Source organism: Motacilla alba, chromosome 4 (assembly GCF_015832195.1).
Source record: "Motacilla alba alba isolate MOTALB_02 chromosome 4, Motacilla_alba_V1.0_pri, whole genome shotgun sequence".
NCBI lineage: Eukaryota > Metazoa > Chordata > Aves > Passeriformes > Motacillidae > Motacilla > Motacilla alba.
The window spans coordinates 48571622-48595545 of record NC_052019.1 but is presented as its reverse complement, the minus strand read 5'-3'; the positions used below and the strand labels follow the sequence as shown (position 1 = coordinate 48595545).

The 23924-nt window shown below is 37.4% G+C and overlaps 1 protein-coding gene across 1 annotated transcript in view; it reads left to right on the top strand.

Annotated features, from left to right (window-relative positions):
• Positions 1-23924, top strand: part of BANK1 (B cell scaffold protein with ankyrin repeats 1) — a 133308-nt gene that overhangs the window by 38506 nt on the left and 70878 nt on the right. Inside the window, exons 6-8 of the mRNA XM_038136043.1 lie at positions 2445-2587; positions 9384-9504; positions 17872-18068. Coding sequence (XP_037991971.1) covers positions 2445-2587; positions 9384-9504; positions 17872-18068 — 461 coding nt within the window. The remainder of the gene's footprint in view (positions 1-2444; positions 2588-9383; positions 9505-17871; positions 18069-23924) is intronic.

The window sequence follows — 23924 nt, the reverse complement described above, 5'->3', positions numbered from 1 at the left end:
ATTTTGCACACATAACTTTTAATAATGCAGAGAAGCAAGGCCTTGTGATTTATAGGAACCTAGGTTCTATTAGATTCATTTTCTGTGGTTAAATGGCAGGTGGCAGTCTTAAAATGACATTGATTAGTTACGGATTAGCAATCTCCAAAATTACTGCCATAAAATGCAAACGTAATATTATTTTCTTATTACTCTGTTACTAAATGTGTCATTTTATATTAATGCAGTAAATCTGGTTGTTCTCCTCTCCATAATTCTTACTGATGCAGGAAATAGTTTCTTTTCTCTGTTCACATTCATGTAATTTTTCTGTATCACTCATCTTTGCTAGTTCCTAATGGTTTTTTTCTATTGCTCCATCCATTAGCAGTTGATAACAGTTTCAACTATTTAATAGTTTCTCTGTTAGAAGATCTGTGCAGATTTTAGGGGCACACCTATCCCCATTCTTGATGCGAGTTAAGAATGAAAACATTTCTCACCTATGTATTCAGAGTATAGTTTGCTATTGGGCTGCATGCTGTGAATTGCCAGAGGAACTTACATAACATTTTGTTATAAAATTACTGCAATATAACCTTAGACAGGAGGAAATACTACAATAATAGGCTACAATTTACCACTGTGGCTTCTTGGAGCTATGTTTTGGTAATTCTGTGACCTGATGATTTCTGTGACTTGGCCCTGGTGAGACTGTACCAGTTGAGTGCTGTGTCCAGTTCTGGGCCCCACACTTCGAGAAAGACACTGAAGTGCTGGATTGTGTCCAGAGAAGGACAGTGGAGCTGGGGAAGGGTCTAGAGAGTAACTCACATGAGGAGTAGCTGAAGGAGCTGGCATTGTTCTGCCTGGAGAAAAGGCTGATGACTCTCTAAAACCTACCTGAATGGAGTCTGTGCCAGGTGGGATTTGATCTCTTCTCCCAGGCAGTCAGTGACAGGGCAAGAGGACATGGCCTCAAGCTGTGCCAGAGGAGGTTCAGGTTGGACATCAGGAAGAATTTCTTCACGGAAACATTTGTTAAGCATTGAAACAGGCTGCCCAGAGAGGTGGAGGAGTCACATCCCTGGAGGTGTTTGAGAAATGACTGCATGTGGCACAAGTGCCGTGGTCTTGTTGACAGGTTGGTGGTCCATCAGAAGTTGAACTCAATGATCTTGGAGGCCTTTTCCAACCTAATTGATTCTGAGATCTTCATCCTGAACACTGTCCTGAGATGATGGCCACATGTGGGCTGAGAGTTCTTTATCATTGTGATGGTGCAGAGTTTGTTTTTAGAAACCTGACTGGAAAGTATCAAACAAGCAGGGAATTTCCATCTGTAGCTGGATTTCAGAGAACAAAAGCTGCACTCTTCTGGCACAGATCTTAAAAGAGTCTTCCAAATTTATTTTTTTTGTGAGATCACTGTTGATCACAAAAAGGTTTCTGCAGTAGTTGAAGAAATAAAATGTAAAAAGTTAATGAAATATGAATAAATTGTCAGAGACCTGTAGTTAAGTTTAATTATGTTTCATATATCATTTGTGTTTGGTGTTTATTCTGTTTTAAAACCTGGAAAAGTGGAAATCTGGAAGTATCCTGTTTTAGGTCCACCTGATCTGATGTTATAGGAGAAATGCTGTGTTTTGTTGGTTTTTTTGTTTGTTTTTTTTTTTTTAAGGCCACATTTGGACAGTTTCCATTTAAGTGATTTAATGTGATGTACTATTAGTCTAGTTTCCCTGGCCCTAATCCTCTTCTCCATTTTCAGAATTGCCCCTTTTTTCACTGTATTGTGGGCAGAGTTAGTATTTTAAGAAGACTGTGCTAGTATGGCCCAGCAGAATGCCTGGCACAACAAGCACTAATGGCTTGGGAAATGTGCTCATAAAGCAGGCTTGTGCTGCGCACACAGAGCAAATCATGCTTAAGTAACAGAATACAAGTGCCTCTCTCCTTGGCTTTTGCAAGGTAAACAACTGGAATGGATTAATTATACTGCAATTTCTGCAGCCTAGCTCAAATACAATTTTGAGAATCTTGACTGCAATTAAGAAAAATGTTTCATAAGATGAATAGCGATTGCTCTCCTTGTGATAAATGCACTTTTCCTTAACATGTAGGCATAAGGGAGCTGATTATAGGTCATCAGTCTATCAAAGGACAGTTGGAAATTTTAAGCATTCTGTTTTCATCTCCTTTCTAATGTGAAGCAATACAATAGCTTTGCTTTGTACAGATTTAAAGATGGGTATTTTCTTTTGTCAGCTTTCTGATGTTAGACTGCAAGATCGGAATAAAAAAACTGACTACACTGAATCATCTGTGAAATGCAAATCCTGTCAGTTCATCAACTCTGTGTTTTTCTGTGATATTCTCTGGTTTTTTACTCATTCCCTGAGATCTCTGGTCTGGGACTGTAAAATTTTTTCATCTGGTGTTCTGATTTGTTCTTTTGTAAGATTTTCCTGCTGGCCCTGTATATGTAAATGTCTACTGTGGGGGAGTCATTAAGAGGACAGCACAGATTGAATACTATACTGCACTAGAGGAAATTGAAGCCATTTTAAAGAAAGTGGCTGACCCAATAGCTTTCACTTGTCAGGTAAGTTGACTTCTCAGATTTTAATTAAAGAAAAATAGACTGTAAGTGCCTAAATGAGCCAAGAGATAGTATGCAATCTTTTGATTGCACAAATCAAATCTTTTGATTGCGAATCCTTATTACTGAAGTAATTTGTAATAGCTCAGTAGTAGGCTCAGGATTAAGAAGCCTGCCTCTGAGATGTCTGGTTATAAGCAAGTCAGGCAAAAGAAAACAAATTTTACATGTTCTTTTTTGTTTAGAGAGTAATGTAAACATCCTTTGTGCTGTATATGCCCAATGAGCAACATGCTGCACTCCAAAGGTTGAAAATAAGAACAAATATTAGTGCAATCCCTCTCCATTTATAGTGATATTTTTTGTATGTTCTGAAACCAATAGAAGCAAGTAATCTTAAACCACGTTTGGGGGGTTATTATTCATTCACCATCAAACCAAATTTTTCTGGCATAGCTTGTATGGGAAGGAGTAGGTTGCTGTTCATGTAGAGTCCATTTACAGCTGCTGAGTTCTCATTCATGTGATTTGCTGGTTGCCATGCAGATTCTTTGCGCATATTGAGAAAAAAAATCGGGTTTTGAACTGTGTTTCAGATCAGCACAGCAGACTGCAGTGCTCTGCAGCATGTTCTTTCCCAGTGGCACATAAGAAATAACAGGAGAAGAAAGCATATATTAAGAAAGCACAAAATCTCGAGTGTCATTTGTTGAATGGTGGGTAGCCCAAGCAGACCTTGCACGATGTCTATATTGTAATTGCAAAGCCAGAACAAAAATAATAGATTGTGTTTCCAGTGCAGACAATCTCATTTTCCTGTGAAAAATATACCTTACCCACCACCTAAGGCATTACACTCATAACAAAAGGATTAATAAAATATGATGTATTGCATTATTAGTGTTCTATTAAGGATGAGGCTAGGTTCCTTTCAAATACAAGTTAGTTCTGTTCTAGGAAAACAGGCTGTTGCACAAGAAAAATAGTGCAGCTCAAAGAACAAATGTGTTCTGAAATTCTTTATGGTATCCATCATTTTTTAGCCTGTATTTTGAAGTATGTCTAAGTAAGCCTCTAACAGGTTTCATTTAAACCTGTATGCATAAGAAGTGTGCCATAATAATTTTAAAATTTATCATTGACATGGTAACCTAGACACCTACAACACACAAGGTATTTCCACAGTTATTTGTGTTATTCAGGAATTTGACCCTTTGTTTAACCAGCATGACTGATATTTATTAAAGCACATGCAATTCAAATCATATTCGAATGCAGAAATAATTCTGTGCAGAGCAGTAGTGCTCACCAGGAGATACAGCTGTAGTGTTATGGCTATGAGATGTGTTTAACATTTCCTCACCTTTACTCCTCTGAATAATAAGCAAGGGTTTAAATGAGGTGATGATGCTAAATGCTGTTTTTTTCATTGTTTTGGTAACTGAAAAACTAATGTTGAAAGAATGTTTTTAATTGGGTAAGCCCTACAGTCCACACAGTGTCATGGCTACTCTGTGGCAAAGTATACTAATGGTAATTCCTCTGTAAGTATACCTATGTGTCTCATTTAATGGTACCTGCTGGGCCTCAGAGTGAGGTACAGTAACTATCTAGGTAGCTAAAATTTTTCTGCAAACTTTCTAAATGAGCTCCTGATTTAATTTCAACAAGCTACATCATAAAGATGCAATTTACAGAATATAATTTAACTTAATCTTTAAAATATGTTCACAAAAGGAAAAACGAAACAGACTTGATACTAATTAGAATTCCCATCAAGTAGCAGCAGTAGTAGTAACTTCTGTTTAACCAGGATAATTAAAACCTTTGAGACTATCAACTTGTTTGCAAAAGTATCCTGGGGCAACAGTCATTTATCTATGCAAAGTAACAATTAAACACAATGCAAAACAAAACTGATATAAAATAAAATAGCTTACAGCAATTATTGATCAAAGCAATATGACTCTGTGATCAATGGAAAGTTCAAGTTTTTTACAAATACTTGCAATCTGAGAAGTATCTCTTTATTAAAATTCGGTGGTGAAAGCAAATGGCTGCATTGGTTCATACCCGAGGAATGGTGCTTTGGTAAAATGCTTACATCGTTTTCTGTATTGCCTTGCCAGCCTTTCCAGCTCCTTTGAAATACTCCACTTTGTTCCCCGTAAAGCCAAAGAAACAAAACCCAACAAAAAGGATTACAGCTATCCATTCCTTTTAGTGATGAATTTGTGGATCTCAGTGGGAGACTATCAAAATATGGTACAAAATATGGTGCATTTATGGATCTGGTTTTTGAGAGCAAATAAAGATTGGCATTAGCTAAGGTTTAGATTAAACATAATCTAAGATTTTTACAAATCATGGTTTTGGGTAAAATTCTTTGCTGCATCTGATAGATTGTAATTTTCAGTTCCAAATTTTTTCTGAATTTAAAAAGCATTTACCAAAATCAGCAAGACATTTTAAACAACCAAATAAATATTTAAAATATAATTGAATAAATAAATAAAATTAAATTAGTTTCTTTGCATGAGTTTTGAAAGAAAAACCCTGAAATGTTGAAGTAGGAAAAGTTGGGATCATAATAACTGAATCATAATGCTGAATGGATTTGCTATGATTTGCTATTTGTAGGAGGGTGAAAGTTGGCTAAAGATAATTATTACTGGTTCTCTCACTTTCACAATTCTGCATTCAAGAAACTCTCTTAGGGAGTTTATGTTCTTACAGTAACCTAATGTACAGAGTGATATTAAGGTTTTTATAATTCATAATTAAACTTTTTTATATTTCATGTTTTACTTTACATCAGCTAATCATTTCAGCATTCTGCTGGATTTATATGCTGTATTGATTTTTCTCTCAGACTTTCTACCAAATGGAAATATTGATTCAATTATTTAGTGTTGGGGTTTCCTGGCATAGATTTATTTGGTTTCAAAATAAAAAAACCCCTGAAGCTAAGGTCATATCTGTGTTACTGAAGTTGGTAAATTAATGTTAGCTTGAGTGACTCAGAATATCTAAAGAGATTGAGAAAGTCTTTATGACAAACTTTGTTGAATAATATTCCTATGATTGTGAGATACTTGGTAGCTTAAATGATGTTTTTATCATAGTCATTAAACAGGATTCCAGTTGCAGTTGATATTGGAAAAGAAGAATGAAAATAAACTGCAGCCTTCTCTATGAAAACTTGTAAAATAGCTATATGATTTATGTGGTGGTATTTTGTATGCATCTCTACCTGATTCCCAGAGATACTGTATTTAATATTTCAATCTTCTCAGCCACATCAACAGCTGTTATTTTGAAAAGCTTCTTTCTTTTCCTCTAGGTATAAAAGCTTTCCATATTCTGTCACTGGCTAAAATTGTCAGAAATGCCTGACTGGTTTTTAAACCTAGCCCGTTCTCATTGGCAGAAGCAATCCAGATATGGAAGTGCATATAAAGTAGTGTCTGATATGTAAGAACTAATGGAGAAGTTCATCTTTATGTAAATGTAACCTTGTTAGTACTGCCAAAGCCAGTAGAATGTGCTAATTTACTGGCTGTGGATGCTGTGTTTCAGTGGCACCCATTTTCAGGGCTTGGTTAGCAGTTATTAAAGAACATAGGTAATCTCATTCACAAAAGTAGCAAAATATGTGCTTGGTGGTCTCCTTTTTCAAGGATGCTTTTGGAGGCCCAGGTGCGATGGTCAGCACTTGGTGCTTTTCTGTTCACAGCTGTGTCCTGTTGCTCTGGAAAAGGGTGAGGGAATAGAGACAATGCTGGAGAGGTGGTCCTGGGACAAGCAGTGAGGCTTCTGGAAGGATTTCCAGGACTGGAGCAGAGAATAGTTGGCTCTGCTTCAGAGAGTGTGGGAAGAATTGTCTGCAAAGTCACTAGCTTAGTTCTGGGGGGCTGCAAGGACATAGAGAGAAACTAACAGTGTTGTGTATTTTCTCTACTGTTGTAAATCTTTATTTGGACAAAAGGTGGGCTTTCTAAACTCCTGAGTGGCTCAGAGTTCTCTTGCAGGGTGCCTGACTTCAAGTTTAAATGCAGTTCTGCTTCTGTTGGTTTGTAATGTTGGTGAGATTTCTTGGGAAGATTTCTTGGGCCTATAGAGATCTGTGTAGGGTATGTTAAAATATCTAAGTAGACTTTGAGTCTCTGAGTGCTCTGGGGCAGGAATGGGCAGTAAAGTACCAGTCTCTAAACCAAATTGTTTCTTGTGGAGAGGCCTTTTATGATATGGAGCTGGATAGTGCAGAGTGGCCCTATTCCTACTTCTGTTTTCCTGTTGTTTTAGCTGCTGTCTTCACATAAATGCTGGAACAGGCCCTCCTGTATGTGAGATAAAAGACATAGCTGCCTATTTTTTTTTAATAGCTAATATTTTTTTTCCTTTTGTTTCTTTGCTATAGAGTAGCACAACAAAGCTCACCATTTCAGTTTAGTTAACAGCATAGCTTGTTAAATCTTTGCTTAAGCCCTCAGATTTTACATCCCAAGAGTAAAAGGAAAAACAAAAAGTTGAGGTGGGAAACTTGAAGCAAATTTCACTGATAATTTTGTATAAGAAGTGATTGTTCCTGACTTGCAATTCATAGAAGTGGGTAGGCTGGTCATTGGAGAGAAGGCCTATTGAAGTATGAGAATTTTTGCTGTGAGTTCCTGAAGCTCTTCTCTGTTCAAGAGCTTGTTTCTACCTTAGGTTGTAAAACACTGTTTTATTCTATGTAAATTTGGTTGTCTGAGTATGAAGTAAGAGCTATGCATTCTTAAGGCACTTCTTCCATAGGTTTCTGACTGAATAAAAGGGATGAGGAAGGGTTTTGGTCTCAGCTCCTATTAAAAAGTAGAGATTTGTAGGCAAGATGTCCCAGAATGTTTGCTGAAAAGAGACTGTGTAGTGCTTATTTCTCCTGGATATACAGTACAGTCTGAAATGGATTCTGTCTGAAATTGCTCCTCTGGAATTTCAGGACACAAGATAAGAGGCAGGAATTGTTGAGGAGAGCTTTGTTTGTTTGTTGATTTTCTTTTGAGCAGAGAAGTTTAGGTAGAGAGCATAATGTGTAGGGGGGTATCCCTGCCATTTTAAATGGAGGTTAAAAGTATTAGTTCAAACTTAGTTTGCCTAGAAGCCCACTTAAATTCTTATTCTCTGCATAGTGGGGTATCTACTACACAGCTGCTTCATTGGTACTGGATGGTTTTGAGCCTCTTTATTCATGACACAGGATCTGTCATACACACTCATCTGAGCTAGTTCCTGTGTTGCTATTTGCTTTTGTCCTACTCTAGATTGAGCTCTGTTAAGGCAGTGTAATGATAATGTATCTAAGACCTATTTGGGATGAGAGAGAATAGTATGGTTTCCTTACTGAATTTTTATATTATTCCTCTTAATAACATGTAAATGTAGTGTTCTTAGTAGTTTGGGGGTTTTATAGATATTTTGGGAGGTTTTGCATATGCTTTCTGAATTTGCACAGTAAATCTTGTGCTCAGGATAGATTTTTATTCTTTTTTCCTAGGTGGAGTCTTTCCTTAATGCTTATTCCTTTCTGTATTGAAGACTGTTAGTATTTTTAATTCAATAATTATGAATACATATGAGGATGTAGTGTTGAAAAGTGAATTATGAAAAGAAATGCAATGTTTTTTACGTATCTTAATATTAGAAAGGCCAGAGTTAATTATGGGAGAAATAAACAATCATATTGTTAGCTTCCTACCTGCATAAATGTATTTTCTAATTCTTGGTAGGAGTTGGATGAAAATTATATCCTGCCTCTGCATTCCACATTTTCTGATCATGCCATAGTTACTTTTCTTATTCCCTTTTAACAGCCCTGGGAATTAAACTTCATGTTTTATCAGTACACCTCCCTGTCATTTTCTCCTCAGCATGTCAGTCATGGACTTTCTCTTTAAATTCATATGCTAAGCATGTCTGAAGATGTTCCATTTTAGCCATCTCAGAATCATCCTGACCAGAGACAGTCCAGCTGTGGGAAAGCAAACTTTAACATAGGGCTACTGACCCTGAGCAGAGTAAAGCAACTCTCCCTGAGCTCTTTGCTGTGGCTGAGCTCTTTTTGGTGCCCGGTGCAGCACAGACTGGAGTACACAGCTGTAGTGCTTGGTATAAAATGTCCTTACTCTTCAAATCTCTGTAGTCAGGCTGCTCTTGTCAGGCCAGGCAAAGAAATGTTTTATTCTGGCTACCTTGGAAGTTGTTAGGCATAGATCTCGACTTTCTGTCCAGAAAGAGGCACTCCAAAATCTGACAGTCAGTGCAGATTTCCCTTGTCCAAACACTGTGTGTTTAGTAGGAAGCTGATCTATCTGGTTGATATCAGTTTCTTGTTCTGGCAACAAGGTTATGTCTTGGCTGATGAAACTGAAGCTGTTTCCTGCCTAGACAAGTCCGCAACCTCAATATAAAAGTTTTGGGTAACAGAGCGCAACTATAATCTTTAACTCACCTTGAATTACTGCTGTAGTACAACCTAGATCTTCCTGTCCTTACTCTTCATCCAGAAGTTTTTAAGTCATGTCTGAACTTCATATGTTATAATGCATGTTTACATACAGTTGGATCATGTTGTCATAATTCTTTTGTATTAAAATATCGCTTCTATAGTTTTCAAAAACTGTGCTTCTCTTACTGAAAGAGATTTTGCCATAATACTGTTTTGAGTAATTTGATTCACCAGCATACTGACAATAAAGTTAAAATTACATATGCAACAAATGCACTAATTTTTTTCTGTTTTTTTCTTTCTTTTAAACAGGCATTGAAATTTTCTTCTGTAGAGAAGGTAGACAATGTTCTGACTTCATTATTTAAAAGCAAAATATCTACTTATGAATTCAGCCCATTCCAAAATGAAGAGGAGCACCATCACCAAGCTAGTGAGTCACTTGTTTTATGTATTGATTTTTATTACTGATGCTGTGGTTATTACTTATAAATGTTAATAAGACAATCCTTAAGTATTGAAAGCCTCTAGTGAAATGGAAAAATCCACAATAAAGGCAACATAAGCAGAAAAAATGGGAGAAATAATTCTGTAAATCATTACTTTGTGACTCAGTACTTTGTATTTATACTTCTCTGGATTAACTGCAAATTGACAGCTTTGCAGCTGAGCAAATTCATGCTTACAGAGAAAATGGGCAATAAGAGTCAAGTGGAAATGCCTGTACATTATATGTTTTTTACTAATTGCTCTTCTGCAATGCAGTTTAAACTGCACTTTTTCCAAGTATGGGGGAAATCCATGGGAAAGAGTTTTCTGTATCTGAAAAGAATGGATGGCTTTTGATCTTATAACAGCATTAAACTTCTCCAGTCACTTTTAGTACCTATGCACTTAATGGTTTTCTTTACTTCTGGCAAAAAGATAATTTTGTTATTTTTAATTTTTAAAAGAAGGCATCCCAGTGAGTTTAAAATAGGATTTCTCTATAAAGTAGATACATTATATGGACAATTCAGTCATGCATCAACAGAAGCTGCTCTTAGTACTAAATGGAGGGTCCTGGTTTGATTCATAAGCCACTTGCTAGGGATTCAAACTGGTTTTCAGTAAACCAAGAGTATGGTTATTTAGCTTGTGTTTTGAAAGCATCATTATGATGTTATTTCAAATGTGTATTAAACCTCAGCATTTTTAGGAAACTTTTGAGGAAAAACCTTACTCAAGAAAATGTGTTTTCCTTCTAAAATACTTGAGAAAGATGTGTTCAGGATGCTGCTTGACTTCTGTTTTGTGTAGCTGAACTACGGTTTTGAGAGAGAAATGAGCTCTGTACAATCAGTGAACCTAGCACTTCTCATAACCAAATACAAGCAAGTTCTGAAGGTAGCACTACTGGGATTGCCAACATGTTTCCTTTCCTTTTCTTGATGCAATTCACTCCTCTGTATTAGATAAACATGATTCAACTTGTAATATAAAAATGAGCTTAAACATCAAAGTTAGTGGGAGCAAATAAATGAGGTGCCTGTCCTTGACATTTTCCTGTGCAAGACTGCAGGATGGGGGTGGATAACACTGATTCAAGAGTCTTTCCCTATGTGAAATATTAGTTGATGAGCAAAAGATTTTTTACTTCTCTAATAACTATTAAATCAGGTGGTGTTTTTGAATATTGAGAATAATGCTAACCAACCCGGTATGGCATCAAAAAAAGCCTGTGTGTAAGAGTAAGTTGGCTGCTTGAGCCGATATTGACCTTAAAATGAACTGGTTTGATTCATGGCCCAAAAAGAAGGTGCAGTGTTAGATGCCCAGATTCTTCATGGAAATAAAGATGTGTTTGCAGTGCTGGAAGCACTCAGAATGTGGGAGGCTTAGCCTCTTATCCCTCTTCTGCCTGAAAGGTATATAAACCTGTGTCTTTGACTCCCATAAAAGCATCCCAAACAGCCACTAGACATGTCCAGTAGTGGATGGGAGGGAGTGCAAGCTTTCAGCGTGAGGTATAGGGAAGAGAAACTGTATTGTTCTATGTGGATGCTTTATTTGAACATTCTTGCACATCAGGGTGCATCTGATAAATTGCTGCACTTGAAAGATCTCAATATGACCTCAAAATGAATAAAGAATGAAGAACTTAAGATTAATTTTTTGGATAACTAATGAATTGCATGGTTTGACTTCTCAAAGTATGATCTGTGTGATTAAAAACTTGGGAGTGTAAAAGTAAATACAAAAGGAATATGATGCAATGAAATTAAAATGCAGTATGATGCTTTCCTCTACAGACAGTTGTTTAGATCAAACTATCATGAGATGCATGCTTGCTTGCATATTTTTAAGGTGCCAATCCCATGCCCAGATTGGCTGTTCAACATTTTTTTAGTGTGACAATGCAGTATTTGTGAGCAGTCAGTGTCTAGGCTGGTAATGTCAAGATAGGTGGCAAAGGTGCAAAAGGTTAACTCTGATACAGATGAGTAAGCTAAATATGGACTGAATAGAAGCCACTGGAAAATGTTGTGTTTAACAAACAGCTTTAACTGGAGACAGAGCCAAGACTTGTCTGGGATTTTTAGTGGTGGTGTCATCTCTTGTGAAAGAATATGACTAAAGGTGGAAATACGGTCTGAAACATTGTACATTCCATACTGAACTGATTTTGAGGTATATTGTGTGCACATTCTTCCTTTATATTCTGATAATAGAATCCAGTCAAACCATACCAACAAATCCAAAGTCATATTTCAAAATATTTATTGAGAAATATGTTTCTTTTTGGAAAGCCCTGATTCTCAGAATCCTCAGATTTGGGAATTTTTGTTGCATTGTTTCCTGTCCAAGAAATAACAATTTACTTGAGGAAAACCTGCTTCATTTTCCACTATTAATTAAGTTTCCCTTTTTACAAGTGATCTATTGCTATTTCTCTAATTAAACTCAACTATTGGCACTTATGAAAAGTCCTGAACTTGCTTTATAGAAAACAGTGCTTCTTGTTACCTAAAACTGCTAGCAACATACCAAATTCTGTCCTGATTTCTGTAACTCCTTTTTCCAAGTTGAAACATCTATCCCAAAAGAAGAAATAGAGTCTGGGTTTTTAGCTTCTGGCAGAATAATGGGGGGAGAGAGAAAGTACTGGTAGTGGCACTGTAGAAGTCATCTCAGGTGCTATTTAAATTGCTAAGAAAAACAACCATGTCCTGTTTCAATAATTGGAGAAATAAAAGAAGGATATCTTACAAGATGTGCAGAAATATCGCTGTAGGCTGCTATGTTTCCTTACTTCAATTTTATGAAAATTCCCACAGGCTAAGACAATGCTATGACAGAGTATTATTAGATTTTATGCTCTGTTTTATAGCTGAGGTTTTGCAGAATTCTCTGCAGAGAAGAGAAAGGACTATGACAGGACAAAAACATACCAAAAAACCCCACTCTTAACCTTGTGTATGTCAAAAAGAACTTTAATTAAAAGCAAGCATTGGCATCAATGTAAGTTGAAAGTTGAAGAAGCCACCTTAAAGCACTTAATAATGTGACACTTGAGGACTTTCCCTTTAACCTTTCCTTCCAGCTTGTGATCATCTGCTAACTAGTTTTTGGTGTAGGTGCCAAAAGCCACAGCTTTTCACTGTTAACATTCTCCATTAAAGGACTGATGATGAGTAAAAGCTACTTTACCCCTACTACTCTCTTACTGCTTTTGCTCAGTTCTGTATGGTTAGCTGAAATGTACCAGTTATTCCGGTTTCACAGCAAACAAAATTTCCAGCAATTTTCACCAATTCAATGTGACAAACTTGCAAGTTCAAGAATGGTATTTTCTGCCTAAAGCACATGAGCTTTCAACTAATTACAGCCTCTTCCTACTGTGTATAATGCAAAACCTTATTTGAAGTGGTTAAACATGGTATGATGGAATTTTCTTTACAGCAGAACATCTAGTTTGTCTTAAGTGCTCAGCTCAATTTTGAGAAATGACAATTAAAGAACAGTTACAATTTAAAAAACAAGCACAAATAGATCTTGTAGTGGGCTTTTCTTACCTGTTATTTTGACAGTGGTACCCATAGTTGTCATTGATTTCTGCTGTAGAACCTGCTGGAAGGAGAGTAGTTCTTCACATTTTCCTACTGACTTGGAAGGGATTCAAACAATTAGTGATCTCTCTTTTCACAATGAAGGCAAAACACAAAGACCAGGGAGCTTCAATCATCTCTTTTGAGGTCATTAACCTTTCTGTATTCCATAATTACATATGGATTTGGGGGAGGAATTTCTGAGAGGCCAAGTCCAAGAACATCTTTTTCCCTTCACTGCATGGGAGGCAAAGCTATTAGCTTATGTTACTAGCTAATTATTATTAGCAGAGAGTGACTACTGGTACCAGCAGTATGCAGAAATGGTCACTGAAATGCTGCTGAGGTTGCTGAAACAACAGCAGCCATCTCCACTGTCAGCATCGCATTTACCAAGACAACAGTTGTACTGAGGCAGCCTCAGGTAGTTCAGGGCTTTGAGGGAGGGCTCATCGGCAAGGCTGGGAAAGTTTGGCCCTTGAAGATTGCATCCTACTTTGTGTGAGTGCAGGGTGCTGCCGGTTGAGTGCCTGAAAATCAGAATATTGAAGACTGTCTGAAGTTAGTGAAGCTCAGTCGTCTGTGGGTCCTCACAATGACTTCTTGCCTTGTGTCACAACTCAGTGCCACCAGGCTTCAGGTTCATGAGCAGAAGAGACCAAAACTGTCCATATAAACCATTCATTTCCTTTTTTATTTTATGTAGAAGATCTCACTACACCACCAATGTTGCTTTTATTAAAGTTTTCCTGCCTTATTATTAAAGTTTTCCTGCCTTTGCAACTTATTTTCTAAGCAGTCAGAGTATCTCTTCTTCATGCTATACACTTGGCTTGGAGATGATATCTAGTTTTTCTTCAATTTTTTAGTATTTTAAATACATGCTCAGCATTATGTCATTTACACTCAGTGGTGATAATTACAGATACATAAAGAGTAAACAGCTTTATCCAATGCCACGTAGAAGTGTTGCTGTAAAAAACAGGGCCAAGGAAAACTTAAGGCTCAGTGCTGAGATAAGTGAATGAACCCTGAATGTAATCCTATCAAGAAATTGATTACAAAAATCTGAAATGAAATTGCAAACAAGGCTCTCTGTATGACGTATCTTGTCCCATCCAGATTAAGAACCAGCTGAATCCTACAACCAATTTAAAGAAAAGCAATTGCAAAGCAAACAAAGACAAGAAACTTCTTTTTTTTCAATATAAAAAAAGTTTGTCTCAGGAAATTGGTTTATAAATTTCTTTCTTTTTACCATCCTCCATGGCTGGCTAAGGTATTTCATTTGTTAATGATGTAGTTTCCTGTAATGTTCAAAGTATGTAAGCATAGGAGCCCTGCCTGAGTGTCAAACTCAGCTAGGGAGGAGTTGAGTGGCGACCAGGAAAAACAGCTGAAGTGCAAGGAGCTGAAAGGACTGTAGAATACCTCTGCTCTGTGTTACTTTGAGTGCAGAAATGCATTCTAGGCAGGTATATACCTGCCTGAGCCAGCTTATTAATACCACCTACTCTTCCTCTCTTTCTATTGTTGAAGAAATCATAGCATTGGTAATATAGACTTGATTGCCTTTCAGATTTGTAACCTTTTTTTTTTAATTTCATTAGTATGAGTGGAAGTTAATTTGGACCATGTTATTGTCATTTGGACCTGTGTTAAGGCTCTTTTTACTGACTATATTTGACCTTCTGGTGTTGCCTAACAGGGTGCAAACTATTGAGTACCTATTGCATTGCTGGACTAAAAAAACAGATAACTGTATTTTTTTAGATATCTGTTTTTTTGCTATCTAAAAAAAACAGATAGCAAAGCCCACAAGTACTAAGAAAAGCAGTTTGAGGATTTGTGGAGGTGTTTTTTTTAATATTAGCTCAGATTTGAACACTTTTTTAAAGAGAATCCTATTTTTTCTTAGATTTAGAAAAATCTAGACAAAAGTAAGAAGTCAAATGCATATACTCTGGGCTAAAAATGATAGTTCTTCAAATGACAGAATCAGACCCAGTTTGTGGAACTTTAATTAAATTGTTGAGCAATACTGAGTAAAGAAGTTGTGTAGCATGTACTTGTCTCAAAAACCTTAGCTGCTATGCAGTTTTAAGATTGCCTATGGTAGCCCAAAGGATTTTAAAGCAGACTGCAAATACAAGGGAGTATAAACTACAACACATACTCTTGTTGATGGAAGTTCAACCTGCCAAGGTTTCTAAAACACATGGCTTGATTTACACAGGTGCTGTGTATTTACAGTTTCTTGATTAGATTTTTCTTTGCCTGGTGGAAATAAAAGTCAGGGAACCCTAAATTTATTTAAAAATCAGTTTAGGGTTGTTGATGGTACTTTTGATTAAATTGTAGCCCACTGAAATACCTTCTGTCAAAATAATATTGGAGTGGGATAGTGCTGGAATATTCTTTGTCCAAAATGCAGTCAAAATTATCCTAACATTTTTTTCTCAGTTAGTACTTAGCTATGCCTATTCCAAGAACTGGTCTTGATCATTATATTTAATATTGGGGTGAGATTTTACTCTCTCCCATACTATGATCCTGCTGGAGCAAAAAGGGTGGGCAGGGGAAGGACACAAATGAGCCAGATTTCACTATGCAGAAGAATGTAAAACTTAGGAAGTTTGTTAAACACTGGCGGCTTAGAGATTTCCATAACAAGTCATAACTTCTTCTACCACACTATGGGCTGAAAATGTGCTGGCTAACTTGTAGAACAACTGATGACAGGGATATAAAATAAAACTTAAGAAAGATAGAAAAAACTGTGTCAAATTCCCAAGCTGTAGCCCTGGATGAGCCCTGGAGACAGATGGAAATAGACTGTCTGGAGTTGAACGGACCATGAAGTTACTGCAAAAATAGGCAGGTTGAACACAAAGACATTACCAGGACTAACTGGCATTCTTTAAGAGCTCTGAAGAAATTTTGAAGTAGAATATCTGGCTTTCTAACAATGCAATATTTCATGTTTAGTACTAGGAGGTGTGACCAAACCAGAAGTTGATGCCCAAATCCAGTTTCTCAGGCGACCCTGTGACCTAGAAGCAGGTTAATGTTTTATCTCCACAGGACAAACTAATAAAAGTGTTAATAAAATAAGTCTTCTGTAATGTGAAGCCTGGCTTTATGAATTTCTTGTAGGGTTTTTTTTGAGTCAGCAAACCTGGTTAAGTCAGTAACTGACAGGGTATGGTTGGATAACTGACCAAAGCCAGGTGACAGGCAATTGGGATAAATCTCTTTTTGCTAGTGTTACAAAGTGTTTGGTGTAGCAAGGAAAAAGGCCTGTGGGGAGCAGGGAATGAGAGATTTAGTAATTATGCAGTAAAATGTCAGATGATATTCATTACAGGTAAAAGCTAAGGTAGTGCAAGTGAAGAAAAGCAGTCCTGCGGTATCATCCAAAATGAGAGGATTTGAGCAGGCTATTAGTGCTGAGGAATCAAACCACACAGTTCCATGAGAACATCAACCTGTTGCTAGGCAGCAGATCAAAAAGCTAATGAAATACTAGGAATTATTAGAAAAGGAATGGAGAACAAAACAGGATGTAATTATGGCAATGGGTGAATTACATGGCTCATCCCAAAGTTGAATATCATGTGCAGCTCTTCTCCTGTCGTCTTAAACCAGTTACAGAAAAGCTGGAAATGGTTGAGGGGAGAGCAGTGTGTGTGGTGGAGTTGGTTCTCTACAGAGCCCAATTAACTAGGCTGGAGCCCTTCAAGAAAGAAATTATGGGAATGAGTAAATCACTGGAATTGAATAGAAGGATGGCAGTGATGGAGAATAAGATGAATAAGGGACTGGCAGTTGAGCCCTAGCAGGAGCCAGGCTCAAAGCAAACTAGGGGGAGTATTCCTTCATGCACTGGGTAGGAAAGATCCTCAGGGTGCAAAAAGTTGATGGTGCCTGGGGCAGGTTGGGTTCATGCTTGGAGAAGAGATACACTGCATGCTGAGTTATAGACCAGTTGGTACACAGTCAACCACAAGTATTCAGAAAGTAGAGTATAAATGCAGAGAGAAGTATTTTTTATGCTTGAACTCTTTTTCTTTGCTGTTGCTTGTTTGGTGGTGGTTGTTGTATGTAACTTGTGGTCACTCAGAGTTAAAATACAGGAAGATGCTGAAATGGTAAGCAGAATGTCCCAGTTCTCCAATGTAAAAATATGTTTTGATAGAAATTAACATCATGTTATTTCTGATAAACCTAAACACTTTTATCTAATTAATCTTTAAATTCTCTGATTTTTCATTACAGGGATAAGAAAATTTTTCTAAGTGTCTGGTAGTCCTTTGAATTTTCAGAAATTATTTTTAATATCAAAACATAGTGTCATAAACCTGTAAAAATGTCCCACTCAAAAATAATTTACCTAAGCAAAAGCATGTCTTGGCTGTAGAATTTTCTGCCCTTTGCAAGAAAGCTTATTTCTCAGTAGAACTGAAGTGCTTTGAAATTCCTCTGTCAGGATAAAAATGAGATTTCTCAGTTACACCAAAGGCTCCTGTACTGATATGTGTATAGGCACTGTAAAACTGTTAATTGAAAAAATAATTCTTTGGCTGTTGGTTCAATATTGGGAGTTTGCTAACTGTGATTCCACAGCACTAATAATCAAAAGATGTTTATAGAAGAAGGTGTTCTATAAAAGCAGAACTTCTGTTTCTTAAGACTTTGTTTCCATTATACAGATAGCCATTTGGAAGAATTTCCTACCCTGCTTCACTGTGCAGCCAGATTTGGCTTGAAGAAACTTGCAGCATTTCTACTCAGTTGTCCTGAGGCCACATGGGCTTGCAAAATAGCCAATAAATATGGAGATGATCCAGAAAGTATTGCAAAGAAGCACGGGCACAAGGAGTTAAGAAGATTAATTAAAGAATTGTCAGTAAGTCCATGTGCTTTCCACCTGTCATCTACAACCAGGGGGCTAAGATGTTCTACCACTGAGATCCCATAACATCACTTCTTGTTAAGACTAATACATTGTAGTCCTTCTGTCTGAAAATATTGTTGTGCTCCTGTCTCAGAAAGAGGGGTCAAAATCTGTTACAGCCACTTTCTTTGTGCACTGATGGTAAAGATCAGAGCTTTTGCGCTGCTCGAATCTTAGGCATAGAATGGGGAGAAGAACAGTGAGCCAGAAATACCCTATGTGGCCTGGTTAGATTGGTGCTTTCAGCACCCAAATAATGGTTGTATTGTAAGTAGTCTAGACCAGCTGTCTAGAGTAGGAGCTAAGGACTTCTTTAAAGGTCACTTTAAAAGGGACTATGAGCTCTTGTGGCGCTGCTGTTCTTCACTATTCAAAAATGAGTTGTTTCCCTGCCAGGGTTGTTTGTGCCACTGTGACTGAAGGGTAAATTTTTTCCCCTTTAGATGGAGTAAATATTTCTTCAGCTGGGTGTGCAGGAGGGGTTTGGAGCGATAGTTGTCCTTCCACGTGAAAGGTAATAGTAAAATAAGGGTCTCTCCATAGTTCTACCATGCAAATTATTGCAAATAAAACCTAACAGAATTGCGGTGAAAAAGCAATGTACTATAGTGACATTTGAGAGCTTAAACCTATTTCAACTCTTTTTGTGCTAACTGCAATATGTACAGATATGATAATTTTACAGTTTTTGATACTGCAATTGAGATCAAATTTAACTCAAGAAAATATGTTCCTCTCTACCATCCAGCATCAAGCTGTCCATAAAACCATGCTGTCTTCCTGGATCACCATGTTAGTAATTTCACATTTAACAAATTCTAACTGCTTTAGTTGCCCCCACTGTCATTTTTGCACTGGTCAGGAGCCTCCTGCCAGTAGCAGCCTGATGTTTAACATCGGGGTTTTCAGTTCTTGGAGTTTACCAGTTTGGCTTGAAGAGAACGGAACTGTATTCCCTAACCTCCCTACCTGTGTATTTGGCTAGGTGCTGTTTTTGTATGGTCAGATACTCCCAGTAAAGTTGTGTGTAAAGGATGGGTAAGAACAGGCAGAATATAAATAAGGTTTTACTTAATTCTTGGTGAAATACCTTGATTTCTTTTCCAAGATGATCATATGAGCTGAAGGGTTGGATGGAAAACCATTTTGGAAACATGGTTTCCATTGATATTTTTTCATGTTTAATGATAATGATTCCGTAGGACTTTTTTTTTTACACTAGTGTTGTAGAAACTCAGTTTCTGATGTGTCTTTGTTGTGCACTCCTCATGGAACTGGAAGTTTCAGAAAATAGGGAATTTTGTTTTTATTGTAATGCACTGGTACTCTGGTTTGGGGCTTCTTCAAGGGAAGACAAGCATGCATGGTACAGGCAGACTAAGGTGGTACGCAGAGAATACATTGCAATTCTACATCTTTTCACATTTTAATAGACCTTGTCAGTGATGGAAGGCAGTGCTTGTGAGGGTGATTTATTTCACTCTGAAAAGCGTTTAAAGTGCGTACATACCTCTGGTTAGCTTTTCTTTATTAATAAGATTATTAATTGTCCTAATAAAGTCTAAGTATAAATTTGTCAGTCTAAAACGTGTATTTAAAATGGCAACTGAGGTCTACAATGTAATTTTTCATTAAAACACTTCTCTGATGGTACATGCCTGCTATTGTTTGCACATAAACAGTTTATTGTTAACTGTTCTCTGCTTTCCCAAGCATGAATACTTATACCAGTATTGAAGTAAAAACTACTCTCTGGACACTATAATGTGTGTAGTCTGGATAGGACATGTAGTTGTACTGCCTGTTTTCAGCTGATTCAAATGGCGTTGCTTACTAATGCAACACAAGTAAAAATCTAAGTGTGCTTCAAGTCTGCCAAATGGGTAATATGATACTATAGAAATGTTAGCTCAAACCACTGGAAGAAAAACGGCTTATTTGTGTCCCCTGTAATAGTGCACTTAAGCAAAAACACTTACTGTACCTCTGTAATTGATGGGAATGTGGAAAAGAAATATTTGCATGGCTCTGAGCCAAGAAGAATTTAGTTTAACCATGTTCCTGGAACTTCCCATTACAGCTGTAGTGTTGACATTACTTATTATTAAAATACAACTACTTTTGCATTTGGCATACCGCTCACTGTTTCAAAAGTGTTGCTTGTGTTTGGTTGTTCCTTTAAGGAATAGCCCCAAAATATACATAGTAAATCATTGCTTCTATCTTAAAGATCAGTAAGGTTCCAGAAAAATGAATGCATTAAAACATACATTTGATTTTTCCAAAATCCTACAAAGCGTCTTTCATTTGCCAGAGAAAAACCAACAAAACCAAAAAGTGTGATTTTGAGCTGGAGAATTCTTAGGGGAGTAGGAGTTTCCTGAGGTGATTAGAGAGAGAGCATCAAAAGATGAAGTGGCAACAACTCAGCTACTATTTCTGCCTTCAAGCCCAGAGGGCTTTACAGCCCTTTTTGGTGTCTGCTGAGCAGATCAGTGCTCAGGGCTTTTATTTGCTGCTGCTTTGTTGCTAAGGCCCTCCAGCTTCCCTGTCAGCAGGCTTAATGGAAAGGTGCTCAGGGCTCTGTTTGCAAAGGTGAGCTATGGGAGCTGGCTGGCTTTCACAGGGAGTCATTTTAATGGCATAAGTGCCCTGTCCTTGTTTAAAGGGAAAACCTCCTTCTGCAGCTGGACACTGACAAGTGTCAATGTGGGGAGTGGTACAGCCACAAAAGACAGATCTGGAGTGCCTGGTGGCTGTGCTGGGAGCTGATCTCCTGATGTATTCCAGAGCAAAGCACAAGGGAAGGATCCCCCATCATGAGGCATACTCCTCAGCTGAATGAATGTACACAGAAGAGATTTTTCTGCTTTTAGTACCAGTGTTAAGCGCAGTGCAGGGTCATTAAATGCTAAAACCTCACACCCATTGGGATCCTGTATATATCTGTGCTTCCACCATGTCACAGATATATAATATCTGCCTCCTCTGTCAAAATTTCTGCATTTCAGATGCTGCTTGAAAATGTCTGCTCTGGTGAGGGAACACTACAATACTTGAATGATTTGTATTAAAGGTACTAAATTGGTGAAACTGTGCCTGAAAGAATCTTCAGTGGGGATTATAATGAAACTCAGTTTCAAATGTGCCAGCAGTTTATTAAGCGAATTGTAATTTTTTGCATTTTAGCACAATGGGCATTCTTTTCTAATTTCTACATGTTTCATTGTAGTTCAGATAAAGTAATTCCATCTTTTGCAGCATAAAAGAGGGACACACTTAACATTCTGCAATAACATCCTGAATTGTTAGTCTTTTGATTTTTATTCCTCTATACCTTCAAGTACTTGAATGTTTTCCGCAATTGCCTATAGGCTGAATTGCTTGAATCAAGTGTGTCTATTTAAAACTAGTAAGAGACATTCTGTAGGAATACTGGCAGGAGTCCTTGTATTTGAGCCTTTGGGGCTTGGTTGATCCAGCTGATGGCTCAAATGCCATTAGGAAATGCTTTCAGGTCAAAACATATCTGCAGTCAGCTGTTCCAGTACCTGTGACAGGTACTTGTTAAGTGATAGTAGTTCTCTGGCATATCAAGGCTCTATTTCAGATGTTTGCCTTCTGCATATGCTCAGTTTCTGAAAGCTGCTTTGACATGAGCTTGTTCTTCTTGCCACCAGCTGTGGCTTTCTGAGTCTGTGTAAAAATTCTACCTCCAGATCATAAAGAAATCACTGAAATTATGTTCTTATCCAGAAATCAGAGGAAGACTTTAAAAATAATGCTTAGAAATCGTCTCTCATCTAGATGAGTATGGAGGGGAGTATGTTCAATTTGTGAGCTGACCATTTAAAACTAGAGGTCACACTGGTAGCCAATTTAGGCATATGTGCTTTGGCACAGGAATAATTCTTTGTTCCAGCACTTTGGGTTTCTAATTTCTCCTTGCTTTTAATAAGAGCTGTGTAGCTGAATGTGTCATAGCCAAGAAGATTACTGTGTACCACTGTATCACAAAAAAACCACAATTCAGAAAGTGTTTTATTGGTTGGTTAATGCAAATGCTTTCTGATTGCTGGCTTCAGCCTTTAAAGCAGATTCCTAGTGGTGGCATAAACGTTATTTAAATATAAAAATTGAAGGGTCATTTCTTGTTGTCACCACACATTTGAGACAGCACAAATTAATTTTTACTTTTAAAATACCTTCTGACATTTCAGAATTGGTTACCAGAAGTCTAAGGCAGAAAATGCAGGTCAGTTGACCTTTTTTTCACCTGCCCTGTCACCAGGTCTGTAGCAATCTGCAGCAGAACGGGAGACTGATAGCAGAATTTTCTTCCTCTGCCACTAGCAAAACTCTGTCTGGATTTCTTGTTTAACCTAATTTTTTGTCTGCCTGCTCGAAGCACCCCTTAGGCAGCTATTGAAAATATAATAGGTATTTAATTCTGTACATATTGGTGAAAATTCCTTTAGAATGGCGTAGATTGAGATTGCTCTGCATGGCTGTTCAGAAGAAGCTTGTTTTCTTTCCAGACGGGAGAGTTACAGCAATTCTAACTCAGCTGAGCTACATCCTGCAAAGCCTAGACCCTCGGTGACTGAGTTCACTGCTGTTAGACGTTCCCTCAGTAGCAGAGAGAAGCACAATCTTACAGCTGGTCATAATTTTCACTCAGAGCCTGTTTTATGGAAGATATATGTTTTAGATAGCGGGGGAGGGTGGGAAGACATTTTTCTTCCTGGAATGCCAAGCTGTATTTTTATAAATCATAGCAAACTTAAAGGATGGGCAGAAATGTAGTTTGAGAAGTAATTCATCATTGTACACCTCTCCCCTTTCATCTCTTACTTTGAAGTGCATGGTTGAACCAGAATACAGAATCTCTTGAAGTATCTTCAGCTTGATGAAATAGAAAACAGTCTGCAGGAACAGGGTGTTGTGGAAATTGAGGGTACTTTTCGTCTCAGTTGTTTTATGTGAAAAGAATCATACTTGGCTTTGTAGCTACTATTGCCAAATGACAGGAAATCTTTAAACTGCAGGAATCCCTTCACCAAGGATTCTCATAATTTGCTGGGGGAGTTCTAGAAGCTCTTTAGAAATCAGCACTTTGTGAACACAGAAGTATTATTCTTGCATTTATTTTTAGCTTTGTGTTTCTGTAAAAGGCTGTGTAATCTGGCAGAGCTCCTCACCAAGAAACAGATTTTTACATCTGTTCTCAACGTCTTCCTCAGCAATTAATCTTCTGCCAGGGAAGGATCACATGTAGAAAGATAAAGAATCTTAGATGAGTCTGATTGTTGTCAATAGTTCTTTAATTACTTTAAATGCTATTGCAGTATTGCACGGGGCCATAGCTCATTGCTTTCAAATATCTGGTGGACTGTGTGATAGAAGAGGATTACTCTGGTTTCTGAAATTCCTTCTAATCCACCAGTGAGTCCTTGGTGAAGCCTGCTGGATTTAATTCTTGCCACAATATTTTAGTGCTCAGAAATGTCAATTGTATGCATTCTTTGGTACACTGGAAATTACCTAGCTGAAATGAATAAGTGACTGACTGTATTCTTTGATACTCTTTAGTGAATGGATATTCACAAATCAAATTCTTCAAGAGAGGCTTGCTATTATCCAGTCTTGGTGTTTTATGTTTAAGATTTGGTTTGGGGAATTTGTTTTTTTCATGTGTTCTCAGAGGGGATGTGCTCCCTGCAATAAAAACTTGTTAGCATATACTGCCTTTTGAGGTCAGGCAATTTATGCTTTAGTGAAGTGATAAGGTACAGACTGAGCACAGAA